The sequence below is a fragment of the Rhineura floridana genome, chromosome 7, assembly GCF_030035675.1.
Source record: "Rhineura floridana isolate rRhiFlo1 chromosome 7, rRhiFlo1.hap2, whole genome shotgun sequence".
Classification (NCBI taxonomy): Eukaryota; Metazoa; Chordata; class Lepidosauria; order Squamata; family Rhineuridae; genus Rhineura; species Rhineura floridana.
The window spans coordinates 100811163-100832979 of NC_084486.1; the positions used below are offsets into that span (position 1 = coordinate 100811163).

Genomic DNA, 21817 nt, shown 5'->3' on the forward strand with positions numbered 1-21817 from the left:
GAATCTCTTTGACTATAAGTGAAGCTGTAGTAGATCAAGCCAAGGACCCATTTAGTCCAGCATTTTGCTTCCCCCAATGGAAACTGCATGTATCATGAAGCTCGCAAACAGTGTTTGAGGCCAATAATGCTTTTCTATTGTTTGTCTTCTTCAGCATATTCAGAGGTAGACTGCCTCTGAGCCTACAGAAGGAAAGGTATATGTCAACTGATTGTTATATGGAACCTCCAGGTTCAGAGGCAGTGTACCTCTGAATGTGTTAAAGCTGGGGAGAATAACAGAAAAGGGCTTTTGGCCTCAAACTCTGCTTTTTCTAATCACCCTTTAAAAGGTGTCTAAACCAGTAGCCATATGATATGCTGTGAGAAAGTAATCCTTTTTTTTAATCTACTGCTGCTCTTTAATTTCACTGGAGGATCCAGAGTTCTGGAAAAAAACACAATCCAATGGGTATGAAAATCAGTGCCGTGGAAACATTTGCACAAAGCAGGGCTTGGAAAGATACCTAAAATGCAACTTATAATCTCTTTTATACTCAGATATGTACTGTGCAATTCTTTGCCAGTTCACTCAGAATTAACCCCCACTATGCCCAATGTTGCTACCTAGTAAATGTGTTTTATCCTCCCTATCTCTTCAAGCAGCTCCCCCACTCACATTTCAACAGAAGCCTCCAAAATTCTCTTTCCCTCCACTCCAAGAGGGGGGAAAAGTTCTCAAGAGGCCCAGACCGAAAGAAGAAAGGCCATGATGCCCCTCCATTACTCTTCCTTCATCTTTACCAAAAAAAAAGTCTCCTGCTCTGCAGCTGCCATCTGCTCTCCACATTTTCCCCACCGTCAGCTTGCATAGAAAAAGGCCCTCAAGGGCCAAGAAGGAAGTCAGCACTTTCACCATGCAAGCTCTCTCACACATACACCCCACCCCAAGAAAAGATGTGTTGCTGCTGCATAAATGGACAGGCTGCCATTTTTCTCTCACCCACCCCACCCACGTTTTTCAATAAAAACAAAGGGCTTCACAAGGAAGAATGGGGATTTTTGGCCATTTTACCTGCTCAACCAGGAAACCTGTGGAGAGTTCTTCCCCTGTTGCCTTAGAGTCAGTTCCTCTGCCTTATAGTCAAAAAATAAAAAAATAATATAAAAAGGAAGAAATAGGGGTGGGGGAAATGAAAAGGCAAACTGATACACACACACATACACACACAAATCAATAAAAAGGGTGCAGCTGATCTGTTGCTGCAAGGCTTGCAAGTTGGAATTGCTTTTTGAAATTGCTTTTAAAAAAAAAGTTTTAAGATGTTTTGTTTCTGAGATGCTTTAAATATTTTTTTAGTGTTTTGTCCCTTGTTTGCTGTCCTGGGCTCCTTCTGGGATGGGCAGGACAGAAATTTAATTAATTAATAATGATAATAATAGCTGGTTGCTGCTGCAAGAGTTCTGAAAGCGAGGGAATGTGTTCAGACTTGAAACAGCAACAACCACAGGAAGAATGCATGGTTCCAACTGGCAGGAGGGGCACCCATAGGTCCACCCTAGGGATGGGATCCATTGGTCGGTGCTGCTTTGATAACAGTCCACAAAACTGACAAATTGATATCGATTCGTGTTCACTCTTTTTCCGCTATCCATTTCTTTTACCAGTCTGATTTTTTACTCCCCACTTCCCCAAATCGATATTAAGATCAATTGAAGGGCATCGATAAAAGGAAAGGATCACAGCTTTCGCGCCCCCACCGCTTACCTTCGCCTTCTCCTCCTCCACTGCCTGTGACTAAGGTTGGTCCAGCTGTTTTCCTTTTGTAAAGGAGTAAAGTAAGAAAGCTGCTATCAGTGCCCGCCCATCCTTAAAATGGATGAGACTCTAGGGGCTTTCATTTAATGGGTTAACACCACAGAGATTAGAAGCCATGCCTAGTAGAGTCTCGCCCATGTTAAGGTCTCAGTAGGCTCTATTAATTTTGGCTTCCTTTCTCCTTTCTCCCCACTTGGAGCTTGTTGGATTAGCCAAGAAAGGGGTGGTGGTGGCAGAGAGACAGAGAAACCTGTGCTGAGACTGTGAGTGAAATTAATATATTTGTGTGGGGGGGGGAATCCAGTGTCAGGAAAAGCTGCTGAAGTTTGGAGCAAACTGGATCAGTCCACAAAGATTACAGATATGCAGACCATTGAAAATTCTGGTGTGAAATACGAATTCAGCTGAATTCTCACCCATCCCTAGCCCACCCTACTCTCTGTTATTTTTTGTGTCTTGATATGTTGTGTGTCCCCAACAGCTACTAAGATAAAAGAAAGGGGAGGGGGGAAATGGATATGTTTGGCCATCCCACCCTACCTAAGGTTTTTCTATGTGAAGGAGTTCCTTGGTTTTTTTAACTGTTTCCCTCCCAGGAGACAGGGTGGGGACCTGCTGGTAGTGATTATTATGACTGGCTAAGGTGAGAGGAGAAGCATCTAGGAAGCCTCTCATCAGTCAGTGGAAATTTATTAATATGACTGTGGGTGAGAGGAGAAAGACTCTCCGCTTTGGCGGCTTGGAGGGTCCAGAATCTTGGGAGAGTTATGCCCCACTTTGCCCAACAGAAGAGCCTCTCCTGACTAATTTACAAGGCATCTGATTGTCACCAAGAAATGACACTAGGGCTCTTTAGCACAGCTCCCTTCACAAGCATATCTGTTGAATGAATAGGGCAGTAGGATCACACCTCCCTGTGTCAGGAAGGGGAGCCTAGGTGCATAAAGCTGTACATGTGTTGTAGCATGCCCCTGCCAGTTGCAACCAATATCGCACAGGGCTCTGGCTGGCAAGAAGAGCTCTACAAGAACAGCCGCCCTTGACTCCTACTGGGAGGAAGGGCAGGATATAAATAAACAGCTCTTACCATTAGGAACATAGGAAGCTGCCTTATACTAGTATCAGACCTACCGGGTTCATCTAGGTTAGTACTGTTGACACCAAAGCCAAGGAGCTGGGGTGAAAACATTAAGGCCAGAATATGGACTCTTGTTGTTTAATTTATTCTTATGCATCTAAGATATTTATTCGTTCATTGATACTGTATTGACATTAATTTAGCTTTGATTTGTTTTATATTTTGATCTATGCTATATTGTGTTATATGGCTTTTTCACACTTTTTTTAAGGCTTTTTGTTTGTTTGTTTTGCTCTTAGCCACTTTGGGCTTCCCTAAGAAACAAAAGTGGGACGTACACAGTAAATGAAATGGGGAAAAATAAAGAAATGACTAATGAGGGTGGGACAATATGTTAAGTCAATGTGAACCTTGAGAATCTCTGGACAGGGTGCGGACCCTTCACAGTGCTCCATACATACCTCATTTGCAACAGTAATGGAGAAATATCTGTAGATATACACTGATGTCAAAATTAGGCCAAGGAGCAACAACATCAGGATCATAGTCAAGTAGAAGATGCGACTAAGAGGTCTCCTGCTCTGCACTGGCAAAGGCAAGGGCTGCTCCTCCTGTTTAAAGCAAGGAGACAGAATGCAGAGATCATCAACATAAAAAAGAGAATAAGCAATAAGAGATACCGCCAGTTGGTTTCTACAAAGAAATATCTAATTTGGACAGAGCTCTCCACATCTGCCACCCCTGTTGTGCAACATACCATCAGCAGCAAGAGGTACCATTGATCATGGCAGACAATCAGAGGTGGGGGAAGGGAATAAATTGGGAGTGGCTAACCCTTTTTGGCCTAAGGGCCACGTGCATCTTTCTGGGGGTCATATGCTACAGATGAGTGTGGCCAAAAGTGGGTATGCCCACTCTACACACACGTATACACATACACAGCTCCCCTCACCTGAGCTGATCCATACAGGTTAGCTGAGGCAAAGGACCTACCAGCCCCTCTCCAATTAAATAATCAATCCAATGGCTGGGAAACATACTCAGGATTTGTCCTTCTTATTTCATTTTTTTAAATCTTTGATATTACTGCATAATCCTGTAATTTGTTAGTTGCCGATATCTTATTTTTTCCAGTACCTCACATATATTCTTGTTGCTACAATTATATAATCAGGATTGAAGAGTAACAGGAATTCATTTTTGTAAATTGTTAGAAAAGAATACTGCAGAGAGCCTTAGGTGCTTCTCTTTCCTGTTCACATGTGAAGGGTGCAGACTGAAAGCTTACTTCTACTTTTGAATAAACCTCAATTTCCTGTTATGCCCATACTCAGGAAACTAATTTATTCCATCTGTAGTTAGCAGTAATAACAAAACAGGCTCAAACTGTGGTTTCAGATCCTGGTTTGTGAACTAACCTCTAATGATTTAAACTTTGTACACTGCCTTAGACACATTTGTAGGAACAAGATAAATAAATATCAAACAGACAACTGGTATCTGCATTACATCACTGTTTCAATGCCCATGAGATCAGCCTACACAATGATAATGCTAATTCAACATAGTAACATCAGGCACACAGTCTAGTAATACAATGAAGGGTCACGGCTGAAAGCTAGCCTCTGGGTGACAACACTTAAAACGCAGCTCAGGATCCACTGGATGAAAACATTAAATGAGCTCATTTCAAAGGCTCTATATGTAACAAAAAGAATTCAGCAAACAGCATGCTTTCCACCAGGAGGGCAAGGAAGGAAAATAGTGACCTAATCAACAGGGCTGTGGAGTCGGAGTTGTGGAGTCGGAAGCAATTATGGGTGGAGTCGGAGTCGGTAGAAATGTACCGACTCCGACTCTGGCTTTAAAATAAATTTTGATTGACAATTTTTTTAAAATATAAATTCAAAATGTCAAAGAAGCTTCCCATGAAGTCAGCTGTAGTTGAGCATTTCACCATAACTCAAGATGGAAAACATTTTGTGTGTCAGTGTATGACACAGGACCCAGATGAAGACAAATGCTGTGATGCCAAGATCAGCACATATTCAGGCAGCGATAAAAATGCTCCTATGAGAGCTTCCAATTTAAAAAGACATTTACAGCCCTTTCCAGGGCTGTGGAGTCGGAAGCAATTTTGGGTGGAGTCGGACAGTAGAAAAATAGAGGAGTCGAAGTTGAAGGTTTGGCGTACTGACTCCACAGCCCTGCTAATCAACAAGGCAGGCTGTGTGGCTTGCCACCACTAACACTCCAAACACACCACAGGGGTATCATCTGAGCTAGAAGGCTTTGAAGTGAGGGGATGAGAACAGGCTCACTAGCTGACTTGCAGGAAACATTCTCTGGCATTTTAAATCTGTCCCAGTTGGCAGGCAGGACACTGGAATATACAATCCAGTAAAAAAGGGGATGGAGGCCAGCTTGAGTGACAAGTCTGCTCCAGAAAGCAGAGCAGAGCAAAGAACAGCATGTACAGCATAGCAAAAATCACACTCTGAAAAAACAGACTCTCCCAAACTTGTTACAAAACAGAAGGGTCATGGGCTCCTTTGGGAGGAGGGGTAGGATATAAATGTAATAAAGAATAAATAAAAACATCTGGCCCATTTTATGGTAGGTTAACAAATACAAACACACACACACCAGGAGTGTTGCAGACAAATCCTTTTCTTCTTTTCTTAGAAACGATTCTAAATGGGTTCAGGGAGAAAACATTGATGGAATTATCTTCATTTTGAATGTGAATTCAGCTAGAACAATGTTTCGCCAAAGACCACTAGTGAACCTCAAGCCACTTTCAGACAGGCCCCGGTACTGCCACCCACCCAGTTATGCAACGGCCTTTGGGTTGGAGAGATGCTAGCTGCAGTACAAGAGGGAAAGAAGCCCTCGCAGGAGGAAGAAGTGAAAATAAAAGGCACTGGGAGGAAGGATGAAAGAAACTAATACTTTGAGAGGCATGTGGGGAGCCTCTGGATCAGCAAATTCTGCCTGAAATGGGAAGAATTTTAGGAGTCACAATTCTTCCAGAACCAATTCCTCCTCCTGTACTTAGCACGACGAAAGCTGAAGTATGGCACTGCCTGCTGTAAGGAAATCACAGTGGCAAATAATTAAGCAATTTTCAAAGAGGGATTAGACATCAGTAGAAAATGATGCCAGAAGCTGCCATCTGATTATGCCAATCTCTGCCTCCATTTTATACTGGCTACACCCTTACATTATTTTGTTAGGGGCCTTGGTAATTTTTAGCCCTCTCAATTGGGCCCTGAAGGTGGAAAGTGTGAGATGAAATAACCTTGGTCTACAGCAAGTATTTCCCACTCTTCCTTTTGTGCCCTGCAGTACCAAAACCCTGGCTATCATTATGGGAGGACAGGTAATACTACAAGACGAAAATAACTCAAGATAATCACGGGCCAGTGAGGAAAAACATGTAGTCTTCCCAGGTAAAATAAGGATGTTTATGGGGGCAGAGTGTAAAGGACAACTGGAGTTCCAGGGCAGGGTGTATGTCTGACTGGCGCGCGCGCGCACGCACGCACACACACACACACACACACCCCAGGAGGAAATCAGATGTCATTGATAAAATTGAAGGTTGAATATAATAAGCTCAGTCCCAGCTTACATTTGCTTGGACAGGTTTGTTCAATGAGATTTCAGCTGATATAAACAACAGGAAGGAAATTAAATCAAGTTTACTCAAGTTCAGTCCAGCCAGAGAGAAGCTCTTTCTTCCCCTACCCTACACCACTACATCTTTTAGCTTTCCAAAATAGTTTCATCTGTTTCATTTATCAGATACTGACATCCTAGATTTAAACTCTACAATTTTCCCCAAATAAGGAGCAAAGGACATTGAGCCCTTCAAATCTTATCACATGTTAGTCCTCTGTCCTGTCCCCCCCAACCCCAGATGATGACATTCAATTACACAGAGAGAAGAGCATTGTTATTTATGACTTTCCCTGAAGCCTTTCAGTTTCTATTCTGCTGAGACTACAAGACTCTTTCCCAATTTATTTACTTCTACTACAATAAGCAACTCCCACAGGGCATATTTATAGTATTAAGATTGCAATATGAAAATTACCTCAACTAAAATATGCTTACATATTCAAAGGGTCTAGCAGACTCTTTCTGGACTGAGAGCTTTGTAAGCAATGCTGACTAAGAGTCCCTTGCTTAGAAAAACACATGGGTTTAGGGAACGGTTTCCTGAGCAACATCATGATAAGCGCATGTCCGCCACGATCCCAGTATTTATTTATTTATTTATTTATTTATTATTTGGTTTATATCCCACCCTTCCTCCCAGCAGGAGCCCAGGGTGGCAAACAGAAATGCTAAAAACACTTTAAAACATCATAAAAAGACCTCGAAATACATTAAAACAAAACAACGCTAAAAACATTTTTTTAAAAAAAAGCTTTAAAAATCTTTTTAAAAGGGTTAAAAAAATATTATTAAAGAAAACATATTAAAAGCAATTCTAACACAGATGCAGTAGTACTATATGTGCTTCTATGAAGTCTAAATGTAGCTACGGGCTCTTCCAGACAATCCATTTATTGAGCATCCATCGTGATTTGTTTGCACAAAATTTGTGGCGATTATACAATGCCACTGCTCATTTTGATTTGCTTGCGCAGAGGTTATATGATGACGTTCTAGTGCACTTTCCTGTCCGTTTTCCTGACACAAAAATCCCAACAGCACCAAATCCACTTTAATTGTAGCTCAGTTGTAGAGCATCTGGTTTGCACACAGAAGATCCCAGGTTCAATCCCTGGCACCTTCAGGTAGGGCTGGGAATGTCCCATGTTTGAAAACCTGGGGAGCCTCTGCCAATTAGGCTACACCATTCATCTTGAACTACTGGGTCAGGACCCACTACTAGATCACAGCCTGATCTGACGTGGGTTGCAAGAGCAGCACCACCCCCATACAAATATATGATTTTTTTTTTTTTAATGGAATGGGTCCCTAATTGCGTGTTTGCATTGACGGAGGGTCCCAGATTAGAAAAAGTTATCAACTACTGGTATAGACTAGTGGTTCCCAAACTTTTTCCCCCATGGATCACATGGAAATTCTTGAGGGTCTTGGTGGACCACTTTGTGATTTTTCTGCCTGTTGTCATGCGCTGTGCTAGATGCTGCATGATTTTTAATTGTATTTTTAGTGCTTCTTTTATTTCTTATATTGTGTTACCTTTTGCATTCCATACAATTCAAAGTGTAATACAACAAAATACAATGTGAGAAATAAAATAACAATACAATCAAAAATCAACAGGAATATTTAATGTGGACATGCTGTGGGCCACCTGAATGAAGTGTGAACCACAGTGGGACCTTCTGGTAAACCATACTGAGGCAGACAGTCCAAAGGTAACTTCCTATTGTCCCACCCAACATTTGCTGGTATACAATTGAATAATACTGGCAGAAAAGCGAGTCTGGAAGCATCCTGAGACAAAGATTGCTCCTTTTTGCTCCAAGATCTAATTTTCTTAGCCCAAATAAAGACACTTTCATGGGTAGAAAAGACGGGTTCCATTTACAAACAAGAGATGTATGTTATTTTGACTTTTGAGGCCATCTTAATCATAGATGGGAAGGAGACGGTGCTAATATCTGTTATTCCTTTTTGTGGCCTGTCACCTTTTCTGGCTAAAAAGAGGTGTGTGTGTTTTGAGATGGTAGAATGATCTATACCACTTCTAACGGCAGGCCAGGGTGCGGGTCCCCCATGTAAAAGATGTTCCTATAAAGAGAAAACCTGCTGACCAAGATATAGCCCAGCTTTCTTCCTGTTGCCCTAGCTTTTTACTTGCATGGCCCTCCTGGCTTATAAAATTTAGCAAAGGGGTATGACTGGTTGGCTTGCTTCAGTGCATGAGGGGGTGACCCTTGCTGCCTTGAAAGAGGCAATCAAGAGGCCACTCTTAAAGAAAATGGCCCTGGACCCCTTGGTTGGGAATAACTATTGACCAGCTGCAAACACCCCCTTTTTGGGGAAGGTGGCAAAGAGAGTAGCAGTGGGGCAGCTGTAAGCATTCTTGAATGACACAGATTATTTAAATTATTCCAATCTGGGTTCAGGCCCAGCCATGGGACTGAGTCAGCCTTAGTTGCCCTGATGGATGTCCTCTACAGAGAGCAGAACATAGGGGGTGCAATCTTTTTCCTGCTCCTCAGTCTCTCTGCTGGTTTCATTATCATTGACCAGCTCCATGGAATGGGAATTGAGGGCACTGTGTTACGGTGCTTCCAGTCCTACCTACAGGACTTGGTCCAGAAAGTAGCTTTGGGCAATTGTCTTTTGGGCCCCTGGCAGCTGTGCTGTGGGGTACCACAGGGTACCACTTTATCCCCAATGCTATTTAATATCTATATGAAGCCGCTGGAAACAGTCATTAAGAGTTTGGGGGCAAGGTGTCATCAGTCAGTATACTGATGACACTCAACTCTATTTCCCCATAACATCCAAATCAAGAGAGGCTGTGTGGGTCCTGAATTAGTGGTGGGATGGATGAAAGAAAATAAGCTGAGCTTGAATCTTGGCAAGATGGAGACACTGTGGGTGAATGGTTCCCGTGTCCAGGAAATTGGTCAACTGTCTACCCTGGATGGGGTTGCACTTTCCCTGAAGGAGCAGGTACACAGTCTGGGGCTACTTCTGGAGACAGCTCTGCCACTGGAGGCCCAGGTAGACTCAGTGGCTAGAAATGCCTTTTATCAGCTGTATCTGGTAAAACTATGACCGTTCCTGGACTGGGAGCCCTTGATGACAGTAGTCAGCCATTGGTGACTTCAAGACTGGATTTCTGCAAGCATTATGTGGGGCTTCCCTTGCACTTGACCAGAAACTGCAGTTAGTGCAGAATGCTACAGCCAGATTGCTGACTGTGAGACCATGTCAGCATATAATACTTCTAAAGCAGGGATCTGCACTGGTTGCCAATTTGCTACTGGGGCAAGTTCAAGGTGTTACTACTGTTATATAAAGCCCTTAACAGCTTGGGACTAACGTACTTTCAGGACCGCCTTACCCCATATGTGCCCACTCGAGCACTTCAGTCTGTGGAACAGGCACCATTACAGGTACCACATAATACTGGTTCCGCACTTGTAAGAAATTATTCTTTTAGTGCGGCAGCACCCTACTCTTTGGAACTCCTTGCCTATGGACATCAGACAAGCACCTTCACTTTTTGGCACTTGCTTATAACTTATTTGTTTGGGCAAGCCTACCCAGACATATAGATGTTCATGTGTTTTAATCATTTTAATTTGTTGCTGTTTTAATGTTTTAAATATGTTTAAAACTACTTTTTTAAACTGTTTTATCAACAATTTCAATGTTTTTTGTCAACTGCTTAGAGGTTTTTTACAATCAGGTGGTATATAAAAAATGTGCAGGGGAACATTCAGTGATGCAATCCACCACCTGTACCTGAGTGGAAGGACTCAGGTTCAAATCCCCAGTCAGTCATGAAGCTTACTGGGTGACCTTGGGCCAGTGAAAAACTCTCAGCCTAGCCTACAACACTGGATTGTTGTGAGGATAAGGAGGGAGTACCATGCATGCCACCCTGAGTTCCTCGGAGAATAACTGGGATATAAATATAATAAATACAAACAAAGATTCTGGAGTGGCAGTCAATTCTGCTGCTTCAAGGACTCTACCATTTCATTGTCCTGCATCTCTAGCACCCGAGAATTCTTGCTGGCACCTGGGGGGTGGGCTTTGAGTTAGACCCCATCTCTGGGATCCTACTACTATTGCTGGGATGGGGAACTTTTTGGGCCCCACCAGCCAGATCCTTGATGGGATTGGCCTTGGGAGCCAAAAATGATAGGTGGGTGGGACCACCCACCTGTCAATCACCTGATGTTACAATGACCCCATTTAGCAGGGGTTTCAATGCAGACCACTTCCTGTGGGGAACTAAGGTGTCCAGCCAACACATCATTGAACCGCTCTCCCCTCCCCTCTCTTCTCGCTGGCCATAAGCTGATGTCACCTGTCCACAGATGTCAGCTGATTGACAGTAAGAGCTACTATGACCACAGGAAGTCAGAGCATGCCTTCATTCTGTGACTATTGATTGTTTCCTAATATCATCAGAAAATAGGGCATGACAATCCATACAGGCTGTTTTAAAATCTTTGCTTTAGATTGGAAAAGATACCACATGCAGTCTTCATGGCAACCAATTTTTCAGCAAAGAGCGTATGAAATGAGGTACTACTGCAATGCCACAGAGAGTCAGACACTTGGGATCAGGCATGCAGTTCAAATGAAGACATTTAAGAGGAACAACCACAATGATGCATCTAATCACATTTTTAAGATCAGCCATGTGCTTGAGAAACAAAACTCAGTCACCTGTCGTAAGCAGAGGTTGCAGGCAGCAAGTCCTGCCAAAAAAACACCCTAATAAAGCTGCTTTTCTAATTAACACACAGCTTTGCTGCTGTACAACAGAGGCAGCAGGATGCCACTCAGAGTGCTGATAAGCGTGGGTGTGCAATCAGAACAATGGAATTCAATAAATACTGACTGCTTAACCTTTTTCCTCTGTCAGAAAGTGCAAAATTAACTCAAGGTGGAACACAAATGTCAATCTTGCGGAAAGGGAATGAGGTAGACAGGAAGACCACCACATGCAATTCCCAGTAATAGCTTTCCCCACCCTATAAACTCATGATAACTCTAGATGTGGAACTGGTGGCCCTCCAGATATTGTTGGACCACAACTCCACCCTGGGCTCCTACTGGGAGGAAGGGTGGGATATAAATTTAATAAATAAATAAATAACTCCCATCATCCCTTGCTGTTGGCCATGCTGGCTAGAGCTGATGGGAGTTGGGTCCAATTCCCCATCCCTGTTCTGGAACCATTTTCAGTAGTGGCGATGCAGGGAAGACACAGTCCAGGTAGGTGTGAAAGACTTCAGAGGCCATAGCAATACCCATCCCAGAAGCCAATATAAGAGGCTCAAGAGGATTCATCAAGTGATGATATAACATAGATCTTGTCAGCAATTCTTGGTCCAATTGCTAATTGATATAGATATAAACCAGTCCATGCACTGGACAAATGGTATGTATTTGTGAGTACACAGCACTCCACTTTCTAACTGTGATGGACTGCAGCATAGACAGGGGCAGGTTAGGAGGGAGAAAGTCAGAGCAAGTAAAAGCAAGAGAAATTGGAAAAAGCCAAAATTGGAGGTGAGGTAGTTTGCCCCCCAACATTTCACAGATCAAATTGGAAGCATGCTTGTGACACCCAGATAGTCATCCCAAGGACTACTGCCTGAGCCACATACACCCCTCTACTTTTACACATTGCTGGAGACTCTACTCTGCCTTCTGAATGCTATATTCATTAACTCTGCAACTGCCCACCTTCCACTGATTTAAAAGGAGGAAGAGTGTTTGCTTGTTAAAGATATATTTGAACAACAAATTTCTGTCCAATAGGTTAACAATGGTTCAAAAGATATCTCAGCAGTCACAATGTGCAAAATGACCAGGCTGTGAACTGCACAGTGCTTTAGTGTTTCTGAACCTACTTTGCCCTTAGTTAACTGTTGATTTTCTGCTCTTGAATTGTTTATAAAATCTAAGCCACCTGCAGCCCAATCCCATTGTTATAGCTGCTGACTGAGGCTTCCTTTGACAGCTGACTAATACTAGCCCAAGATGACCAACTGAGATTTTCATCAATGGAAACCTAGCGGCAGGAGACAGTCTCATGAAGTCGGGATTCATTCTCAAGTTTCTGAAATGCAATACCAACCAGAGCTTGGAGGAGATGACAGCTTTCCAGTTTAGGAGAGAGGGCAGATAGCTCAAATTGAAAGAGAGAAACAGCCTCTTTAGATCTTCTTTATGTATAAAGTAAACATTTGGAGGAGCAGTACTCAACCCGACATTGCACATGCTGCTAGTTCCACATTTTTAACATAAGTGTTTTCAGCGCTATGTCTGCAAAGGGGTGCCTATGTACGTGCAGCTGTTCCAAATGCACTGGGATACTGAGGCATTAATGTTTAATCTGACTTAACAGCCTTGAATTACTCCTGCCTGCGCACCAAGATGCTGACCCTTCCAAGTGGAAGACCATCTGCCCAAGACATTTTACTATCCCTGTTGGCCACACTAAGGCATCTGAGAAGTGAGTGCCAGGAAGCTTTGTGATGTCCCAAAAGATGGTGGGCAATACAGCATCCTGTGTTGTTGTAAGGGATCCTGGGATATATTGGTCAGATTGTGTTGTCGTTCATTAGTGCTTCAAGTTGCTGCTAGAGTTGGGCTGGTCCTGAACCAAGGAGGAGGAGGAATCTTTCACAGTAGTCAATGGAAATTGTCTGCTGCTGTTAACATGCAACACTGTCAAATCTCAGATTACTGCAGGAAGCAGGACAAGTAATGGCCCTCCATTAATATTTTAGGACAAGATCTATGATCCACATTGTACTATGTTGCTTACATAACCATCAAAATGCCCACAGATATCCAGTTTACTATTTTCCCTATTTGCTTCTCTAAATAACTGATGACTCAATTCAACAAGAAGTCAGAAGGAAATACAGCATGATTCTTAAATACTAAGAATACTAGTATTCTGCCAATTAGCTACCGGGCTAAGTTTAAGTTGCTGGTATTGGTGTACAAAGCCCTATAGAACTTGGAACCAGGATAAGTAAGAGATCAGCTCATCCCCGACATACCCAGCCAATTACTGCATTCCACAGGAGAGGACATCCTGCAGATATCATCCTATCAGGAGGTCTGTTCTGCGTGAGGTCAGAATCAGGCCTTTAGTATAATGGCACTTACCCTTTGGAACTTCCTCCCACTGCATATCAGACAGGCGCCTTCTCTTTTGTCTTTATGGCGCCTGCTAAAGACATTCCTCTTTCAAGAAGCCTTCTAAAGTCTTCAGCCCAGTTGGTATCTGTCTTGGAATTGAACTGATGTTATGTACGTGTTATTGTTTTAAACTGTTTATGTATTTATAATTGTTTATTAAAATTGTTTTTATATATATGTAATTGTTTTAACTGTTTTTATATAGGTAACTGTTTTAGACATTTTGTCATATTCCAAATCGCATTGGAATACCTCATGGGAAGCAATTCATAAATGAAATAATAAATAAATAACTACTACTAGTATAGTAGTAGTATGTGACTGTTACTTTCATCCTCAGGACTTTAGTGTACGTATAGAGACCTTAGCAGGCCTACTTCTTTCTATAGCTTGTTTCACAAACAGGAACAAACAGGAATGCATAAGATCAGGCTACATTGCCCATGCATGTTGATCTCCAAGTGATCAAGGGACAAATGAGGACGTAGAAGTCACAAAAAGCAACAGACCTTTAGCAAGATACACAAAACAATAGCTTACTGTAGCTATCGGTTTACTAGAGAATAGAAAAACCTGTCAATCAGTGCAAAAATCCCAGTTCAAATCTCACACTAGTCATGAACTCACCAGCTTACTTTAGGCAAGCCATCCTCAAAGACCACCTGGTCCCATACAAGTTTGTCCATTCTCTGAGAGGGCTTTCTTCAGGTGCCCCTGCTAGCTGAGGTAAAATGGGTAGTGACTGAGGATTGAGCCTTCTCCGTGGTGGCTCCCTAGCTTTGGAAATGTCATCTCCAGGTAGCAAGATGATCTCTTGTTTTTGAACCCTAGTAGCTAATTTTGGACGTTTCACGGGTTTATTGTTGCTTATTCTGCAAGTTTTAAGAATTCTACAGCTGTTCATTATTTTTAACAGTGTGAGGCTGGTTGCGCAATGTGACTTGCCCCCTCCTCTCTTGCCCCCTGCACCTCCCCCCCCCATGCTTTGGAGGGTCCACCAACCCTCTGGAGCAGATTTTGGGAGCACATGGGGCTTCAGGTGGGAAGAGAGGAAGAGCAAGTTGTGTCTACTGGTGTGACATTGGATACTGCACAATGTATGTGACATGCCTTGAATACTAACACTGTAGAAGTGTAGCTCAGTGGCAGAGCATCTGCTTTGCATGCAGAAGGTTCCAGGTTTAATCCCCAGCATCTCCTGGTAGGACCAAGAATGTTGTCCATCTGAAATCCTGGAAAGCCGCTGCCAATCAGCGTGAGGTAGATGGACCGATGGTCTGACTTGGTATAATGTAGCTTCCTATGTTCCTATGCAATGCAAAGGTGGCCAGAAGATAGAGAGGAGTCTACTAGTAGATCTGCAACTGATTTGCAGCAGAACAGCTAGGATTCCGACTCTTAATTATATGGGACAAATGAAATGAAAAGTAGCCTCAGACAGAAGCTGCAGCCCAGCTTGCTTAAATGCTTTAGAACAGCAATCACCTTAACACCCTAGTAGTTGAACTACAACTCGCTGTAAATGATATTCCTATCACTGCTCCCCCTGAAATACAATAGCTTTGAGAAGATTGCTCAGTTTTATAATAATCATAAACATATTCCAGATTAGTTTAAATTAGGTGTAGGGTTGTTGTTTTTAATAATAACAAATTTTAAAAGTCACTCCTAACTCTGAACCAGGGAAGAGAATGCCAGATGACAGGGCACACTGATTCTAGTAATGCATTCAGTGACATGATACACAGGGTTATCACACCCTTTCTGATGGGGAACCAATCGGTTTCTCCATATTCTGTCCTTACAGTAGCCTCTTGCCCAGAGTATAGGTTGAGCTTCAGGCCAATCAGATGCTGTGGCACCCCCATTTCTTTTAAAGTAAGTATAGCACTATAAATTACACATTTACAAGTAGACAAAACAATATCTGGAGACTACTCTGAGGTTAATATGGCTATAATTTTGCTTATTTCACATAAATGCGGGGGGGGAAACAATGGAAAATTATGTACTGTATATAGAATCTTGAGTTTTGATTTAAAAAAAAACAAGTTTCTATCCCTTCTTATTGTAAATATGAGTTTCAGTAGAAGATTTCACTGTCCTGCATAGCTTCTAGCACTTCCCTGTACCAACAAAAGCAAAATAAATTATGCAAAACAATCAAGATGGCAAAATAAAGTATGCAAATTGTATTAATTTGCATAATTCATAGATGTTGCAGAATTCAGCTTTTCTAGGATCAGAACTTGGGTTACCTTGGTGCAGAATTTTTCTTTTTCTGGGCAGATACTCCACGCTATTATTCTCCCTGGCTATAGATCCAAAGAGCGCAGAACATACTGCAGGTGTGGAGAACATTTAGTACTCCAGATGTTGCTGAACGACAACTCCCAACATCCCCAATCACTGGCCATGCTTGCTGAGGCTGATGGGAGTTGTAGTTCAGCAACATTTGGAAGATCAAGATTTCCCATAACTGTCACACAGAAAAAAATCCAGATCCCATATAAAAGACAACTGACAGCATGGAAAGGGGGAATAAGATCACAAAGAACACATCCAACTCTCACAGTTCATACTGAACCACAGGTTCACCCTGTGCTGGCCTCTCCCTTTTCCAAACCAGAAGCAGCAATAACTGCAGGATCAATAAATCTGAGGCTACAGATATGGTGGTGCTAATTCTATAACTCCACAAGTCCAGAACTTTGTCCTGTTTCCCCAAGACAATCAATTACATTACAATGTGCTTAATTTACATCAGTTGGAAGGTCTTTTTTTTTTTTTTTGCTATTCTTGAGACATAATTCAAATTTATTTTAAAGTATAGAGCTGTTATGTGGCTGGTGCCTCAGAATGCTCAAGGTCCAGTGTATTTGCCGAGACAGAGTGGGAGGAAGAACCTTTAGATATTGGAGAGGGATTATAGCTCAGTGGTAGAGTGTGATACTTTGCATGCTGCAGGCAGACTTTCCAAGGTTCAGTCCCTGGGATCTTCACTTAGAAGGTTCAGGTGCAGGTGCTGGGAAAAACAGAGGCCCTGAAGAGCCACTACCAGTCAGACTGGTCTATATAGACCAACAGTTCATATAAAGAAGCTTCTTCTGTATACCCAGTCCTGGCAACAGGGGGAAGGAACCTACCCAGAGAGAGGCTCGGAGGGTGGCGACAGGAGAAGGGGCCTTCTCAGTGGTGGCCCCCGAACTATGGAGCGATCTTCCCCTTGAAGTATGCCTGGCGCCAACGTTAATATCCTTTCGGCGCCAGGTTAAAACGTTCCTCTTCTCCCAGGCATTTTAATCTGTTTAATCTTTTTAATATCTAATCATTCAACATTATAACATCTTTGTATTTTACACTTCATTCTTTTACTATTTAGTATATTAGTATTTTAATGTTAGTATTTTTGTGTGTTTTTGCATTCTATATGTGGTTTTAATTGTATATTGATGTTTTATTCTGTTGTGAACCGCCCAGAGAGCTTAGGCTATGGGGCGGTATAGAAATTAAATAAATAAATAAAATAAATGTGCAAAGAGAAGACTGTAGGAACCTATCATTGTGATGCACAGACATACACACACACACCACTTACCAAGAATTTAGGAAAAATGCATAGATAACTGGATAAATGCCAAGGTGCCACCTTGAGCTCCTTTGGGAAGCAGGATGGGATATAAATTTAATTCATAAATAAAATATGTGCGGTCTGTACAAAAATTAAATTTAAACTCATTGTAAAAGAATCCTGGTCATCCAAACCTCCATTTAACAATATTCATTATTTTCTCTTTTTTGTGCGTTCCTTGTATCAGTGACAACCTCTGGAAACACACCGGAAATCTGGCCGAATGAGAAGATTATCTGAGCATGTTGGATGGCCTGCAGGCTATTCAAGGGAGCAGAGAGGGAGAAAGAGAAATCGGACTGGGTAAACAGAGGAGGTGCAATGCAATTTGCAGGAATCAAGCAGAGATTCCTGATGCGATGAAAACAGGGACAGATATTATGCAGCACATACAAACAACAAAGGATGAAGTCAGAGTCACATTATTTTAAGAAGAGAGTGTGGAGGCAGCCTAACCCCCACCCCACCACAAGCCTGGCAGAAACTGATACATAAAGAAACACTAGCAGAGTCTCTGCAGTAAGGAACAGAGCCATTTGCTCAGACACCTCTTGGCTTGTTTCCCTCTGCTGTGTAATTGGAGATACTGAAATCTTTAAGAAGAATGCCAGCGATTCATTCTATTCAAGGGGGTGGTAGAGGGGAAGAATCCACAGCACAGATCACCGCCTGCAGGGCAAACCCCAGGCTGGAGTGAGTGGGGAATCCAGACAGAGATCCAAAGCACCATCCAGTGTAGAGATGCTGGTCTCTTAAATGGGTCCCTGTCCATAAAAACAAATAAGAATAGAACAAAGCACAGCTTTTGCCAAAACAGCCCTTTTCCTAGGCCCCAAGCTGAAGTGCCAGGCCTAAAACCACCACCACATTTCAGTTTTCAAAGTAAGAGGCAACAGAATGTTAGCATCCCTCTCAGCCTATCTTCCTTTTGCCTTGGCTGAAAAGCCCTTCTCTAATAGGCAGGCTCTGGTTACGAAAGAACAGTGTGGCATAGTGGTTTGAGTGTCAGAGCACAAATGAGGAGACTCAGGTTCAAATCCACACTTTTAGCCATGAAGCTCACTGGTTAACCTTGGACTAGTTATACATACATACACATATAGATAGAGAGAGAGAGAGAGACAGACAGACAGACAGACAGACAGACAAACAGAGCCTTACGTACTTCACAGGGGTTTTGTGAGGATTAAAAAAGGGAGAAGAACATTTTTGGCAGGATGTAAAAGTAAAGAAATAAACACTCTGCAGGAAAATGTCTGTCTGCACATGTTCAGGAGCTCTACACCATATTTCACGGGCAGGGCCTTTTTGAGACACTGAGAGGCCCAGGGCAGAATGTTCATTTGAAGCCCTTCCCCACCACCTCCTTTTCACAGCCCCTTGTGACAGTGCCATTTTCCTTCCAGGTGCTCTATTAGGTCTCTGTGAGCATACAGGTGCCTTTAGGCACTACACTGAGGACCCTGGGCCTGTAGTATATGCAGGGTCAGTGTGGTGTACTGGTTAGAGTATTGGACTGAAACTCAGAAAATCCAGGTTCTAATCCCCTCTTGGCTATGAAGCTCACTGGGTGACTTTGGGCCAGATACTGACTCTCAGCCTAACCTACCTCACAGGGTTGTTGTGAGGATAAAATAGAGAGAAGGAAGAGGACTGTGTAAGCCAACTCAGGCTCCTTAGAGGAAAAAATGTGGGATATAAACGTATTTTTTTTAAAAAAAACTGACTATGGTTGGGCTGGGTTGCTACTATTAGCCCTGCCTGCAGCTGCAATCATCTTGCTCATGCTGTCATGACAAAAGGGCACTACCACCAATACAGTTTGTTTTGTGATTCCCCCCCCTTACGTTTATGGAGCTCAAATTCGTGGGATTCTGAAAGAAGAGTTGGCAACAATGCAGCAGTGCCAGTGTTGATGTGGCCTCCTCCATGTGTGAGCCCCCCCCTCATATCTGAGGCCCGGGGCAATTACCTCCTGCACCCCTCCCCTTAAAAAAGCCCTGTCCATAGGTTGCCAGAGCTGGACGTTTTAGCAGCTGAAAATAAATGTTGGTGTCTGAAAGGGGAGGTGGGGGGATAGGGGATAACTCATTGTCAAAGCACACATTTTTCCTGTTACAGTATCTACCAGCAGTTGAAAAACAGATCTGGGGCTTCAGGAATGGGGAAAACTTGCATAAGACTGTGGGGAGCTAACAGCTGCCAGTGACAGTTGCCCACACAGCTAGACTGGTAGACTATTGGTCCAACCCAGCATATGGCAACTTGTTATTACACCTTCTAGGTTTCTCTTCCGCACCCTAACGATGCAAGAGCCCAAAGCAGGGGACTGAAAATATTTCACCATTACCCTCAGAATCGAGGGGGCTGGCTAGCAGTTTCAGGATTCTGGAATCAGCACAGAAGGGAAAAATGGCAGGCAAACGCTAAGCAGTGAAGGGGCGGGTGGAATGCCATCATCTTCCCCTCCCAGTCGCCCCTACAGGGAATCCTTCCTTTGCTAAAGCGAATTTATTTTATATCCTCCTTTGGGGGTCGAAACGGTTGACAACTTAGGGCCATTCTTCTGCTCTGCTAGCCCGTCCGGCCCGCTGCTGGCGTGCATGGTTACGCAGAAGGAAATCCTACAAGAGCCGGCCCGATAGCATCCAGAGGTGGGCCGAACTCTGCATAGGACCGGGCTGTACATTCAATGGGGGCGGGGAAGTAACTGTGCATAAAACTACCTCGTTTGTTGGCTATTGTTTTTTAAACTCATCATAATGGAACCAGTCTACTTTCCCCCATTATATTATCGCTTACTATTACTCTCTTAACTGAATGCAGTCGCGCTCCCCAGACTTCATCGCGCCAGGTTTCCTTTCCAGCAGCCCTTACTCACCAAGTCCTGAGGCAAGAGGATTTCGGCTTTGGTTTCATAGTTTGCTGCTGATCCTGCCGCCTCTTTCTCCGGCTTGAGCCCAGCCGCCGGCTGCTGGAAGCTGATTTTCACCATGGCTGAGCGGCAGCGCCCAAAGCACGCACGATGCCTCCTTTACCTTTGCTGTCGCTCTGGACCATCTACCAAGCGCACACGTCCCCTGGGAGAAAGCACCGGAAGTGCTTTTTTTTTTGTATTAATGCAGACGACATCGACACGCCTCTGTGGCTTGCAGACAAGCTACTCTGGAGGCATAGTAGGACTAAGAGACACCAACTTGGATGGTTTTTTAAAGAGAGTTAGACAAAACCACGGAGGGAAAGGCTGTCGGTAGCTCTCTTCTGTCTCCACTGTTGGAGGCAGCCTAGTTGATGAGGGCTCAAAGGTAGGGAGAATGCGGTTGCCCTCAGGGCCTGCTCTGCTTGCGGGCTTCCCATAGGGATCTGATTGGCCACTCTGAGAACAGGATGCTGGCCTCGATGGGCCATTGGCTTGATCCAGCAGGGCTCTTCTTATGAAAGAGTATGATGTGAAAGTGTGTGTCTGCTTGCATCCTCTTTTCTGGAACCTCATTTCCTCAAATATCAGGATTTTCCCCAGATGAGCACTTTGCACATGCTTAATAATAGGGTACGACATTTTGCATATACTGGGTGGTATTTTATACTAGTCCTACTCAGGGAAGATCCACTGGAGTTATTAAACATGGCTAACTTAAATTCATTAATGCCAGTGGGTCTGCCCTGAGTAGAACTTAGTTGAATACAACCCGCTCAAAGAAAACCACTCTTTAACCCTGGAGGGCAGCTCTATTTCTCCATTACATCAGAGGCTGTACAAGCCTTGGCCAGTGCCTGGATGCAGTGGTGGACTGGATGAGAGTCAATAAACAGCCTGAATCTGGGACAGAAGGAGTCCGGGTGGGTGGGTGGTTTCCATGTCCAGGAGATAGCTCAATTGCCTTTGCTGGATGGGGTTGCACTCCCTCTGAAGGAGCAGATACACACTTCAGGGGTACTCCTTGATCCATCTTTATCACTAGAGGCTGAAGTGAGCTCTGTGGCCAGGAGTGCTTTCTGCCAGCTTCGGCTAGTACGCCAACTGCAACCATTCCTGGACTGTGATAGCCTGACGACAGTGGCCCATGCATTGGTAACCTGAAGACTTGATTACCGTAGCATGTTTTATTTAGGCTGCCCTTGTATCTGCTCCGGAAGCTTCAACTAGTGCAGAATGCAGTGGCCAGACTGCTCATAGGAGCAGATTAGTGGCAACATGTTACCCTGCTGCTGGAAGAGCTGCACTGGTTGCCAATTTCCTACTGGGCCAGGTTCAAGGTACTCGTGTTAATTCACAAAGCCTTAAACAACTTGGGCCCAAGGTACCTTAAGGACGGCCTGACTCCCTATGTTCCATCTCGATCACTGAGGCCTCCTGATAGGGCACTCTTAGTGGTTCCTCATGGGCCTGAGGTTTGGTTGGCCTCCACCAG

The 21817-nt window shown here is 43.5% G+C and overlaps 1 protein-coding gene across 1 annotated transcript in view; it reads right to left on the minus strand.

Annotated features, from left to right (window-relative positions):
- ITM2C (integral membrane protein 2C) overlaps positions 1 to 20740 on the minus strand; it is a 36239-nt gene extending 15499 nt beyond the window's left edge. Inside the window, exons 1-2 of the mRNA XM_061636718.1 lie at positions 20287 to 20740; positions 3337 to 3486 (exon numbers count right to left, since the gene is read on the minus strand). Coding sequence (XP_061492702.1) covers positions 3337 to 3486; positions 20287 to 20400 — 264 coding nt within the window. The 5' untranslated portion in view covers positions 20401 to 20740. The remainder of the gene's footprint in view (positions 1 to 3336; positions 3487 to 20286) is intronic.
- Positions 20741 to 21817: the final 1077 nt, after the last annotated feature.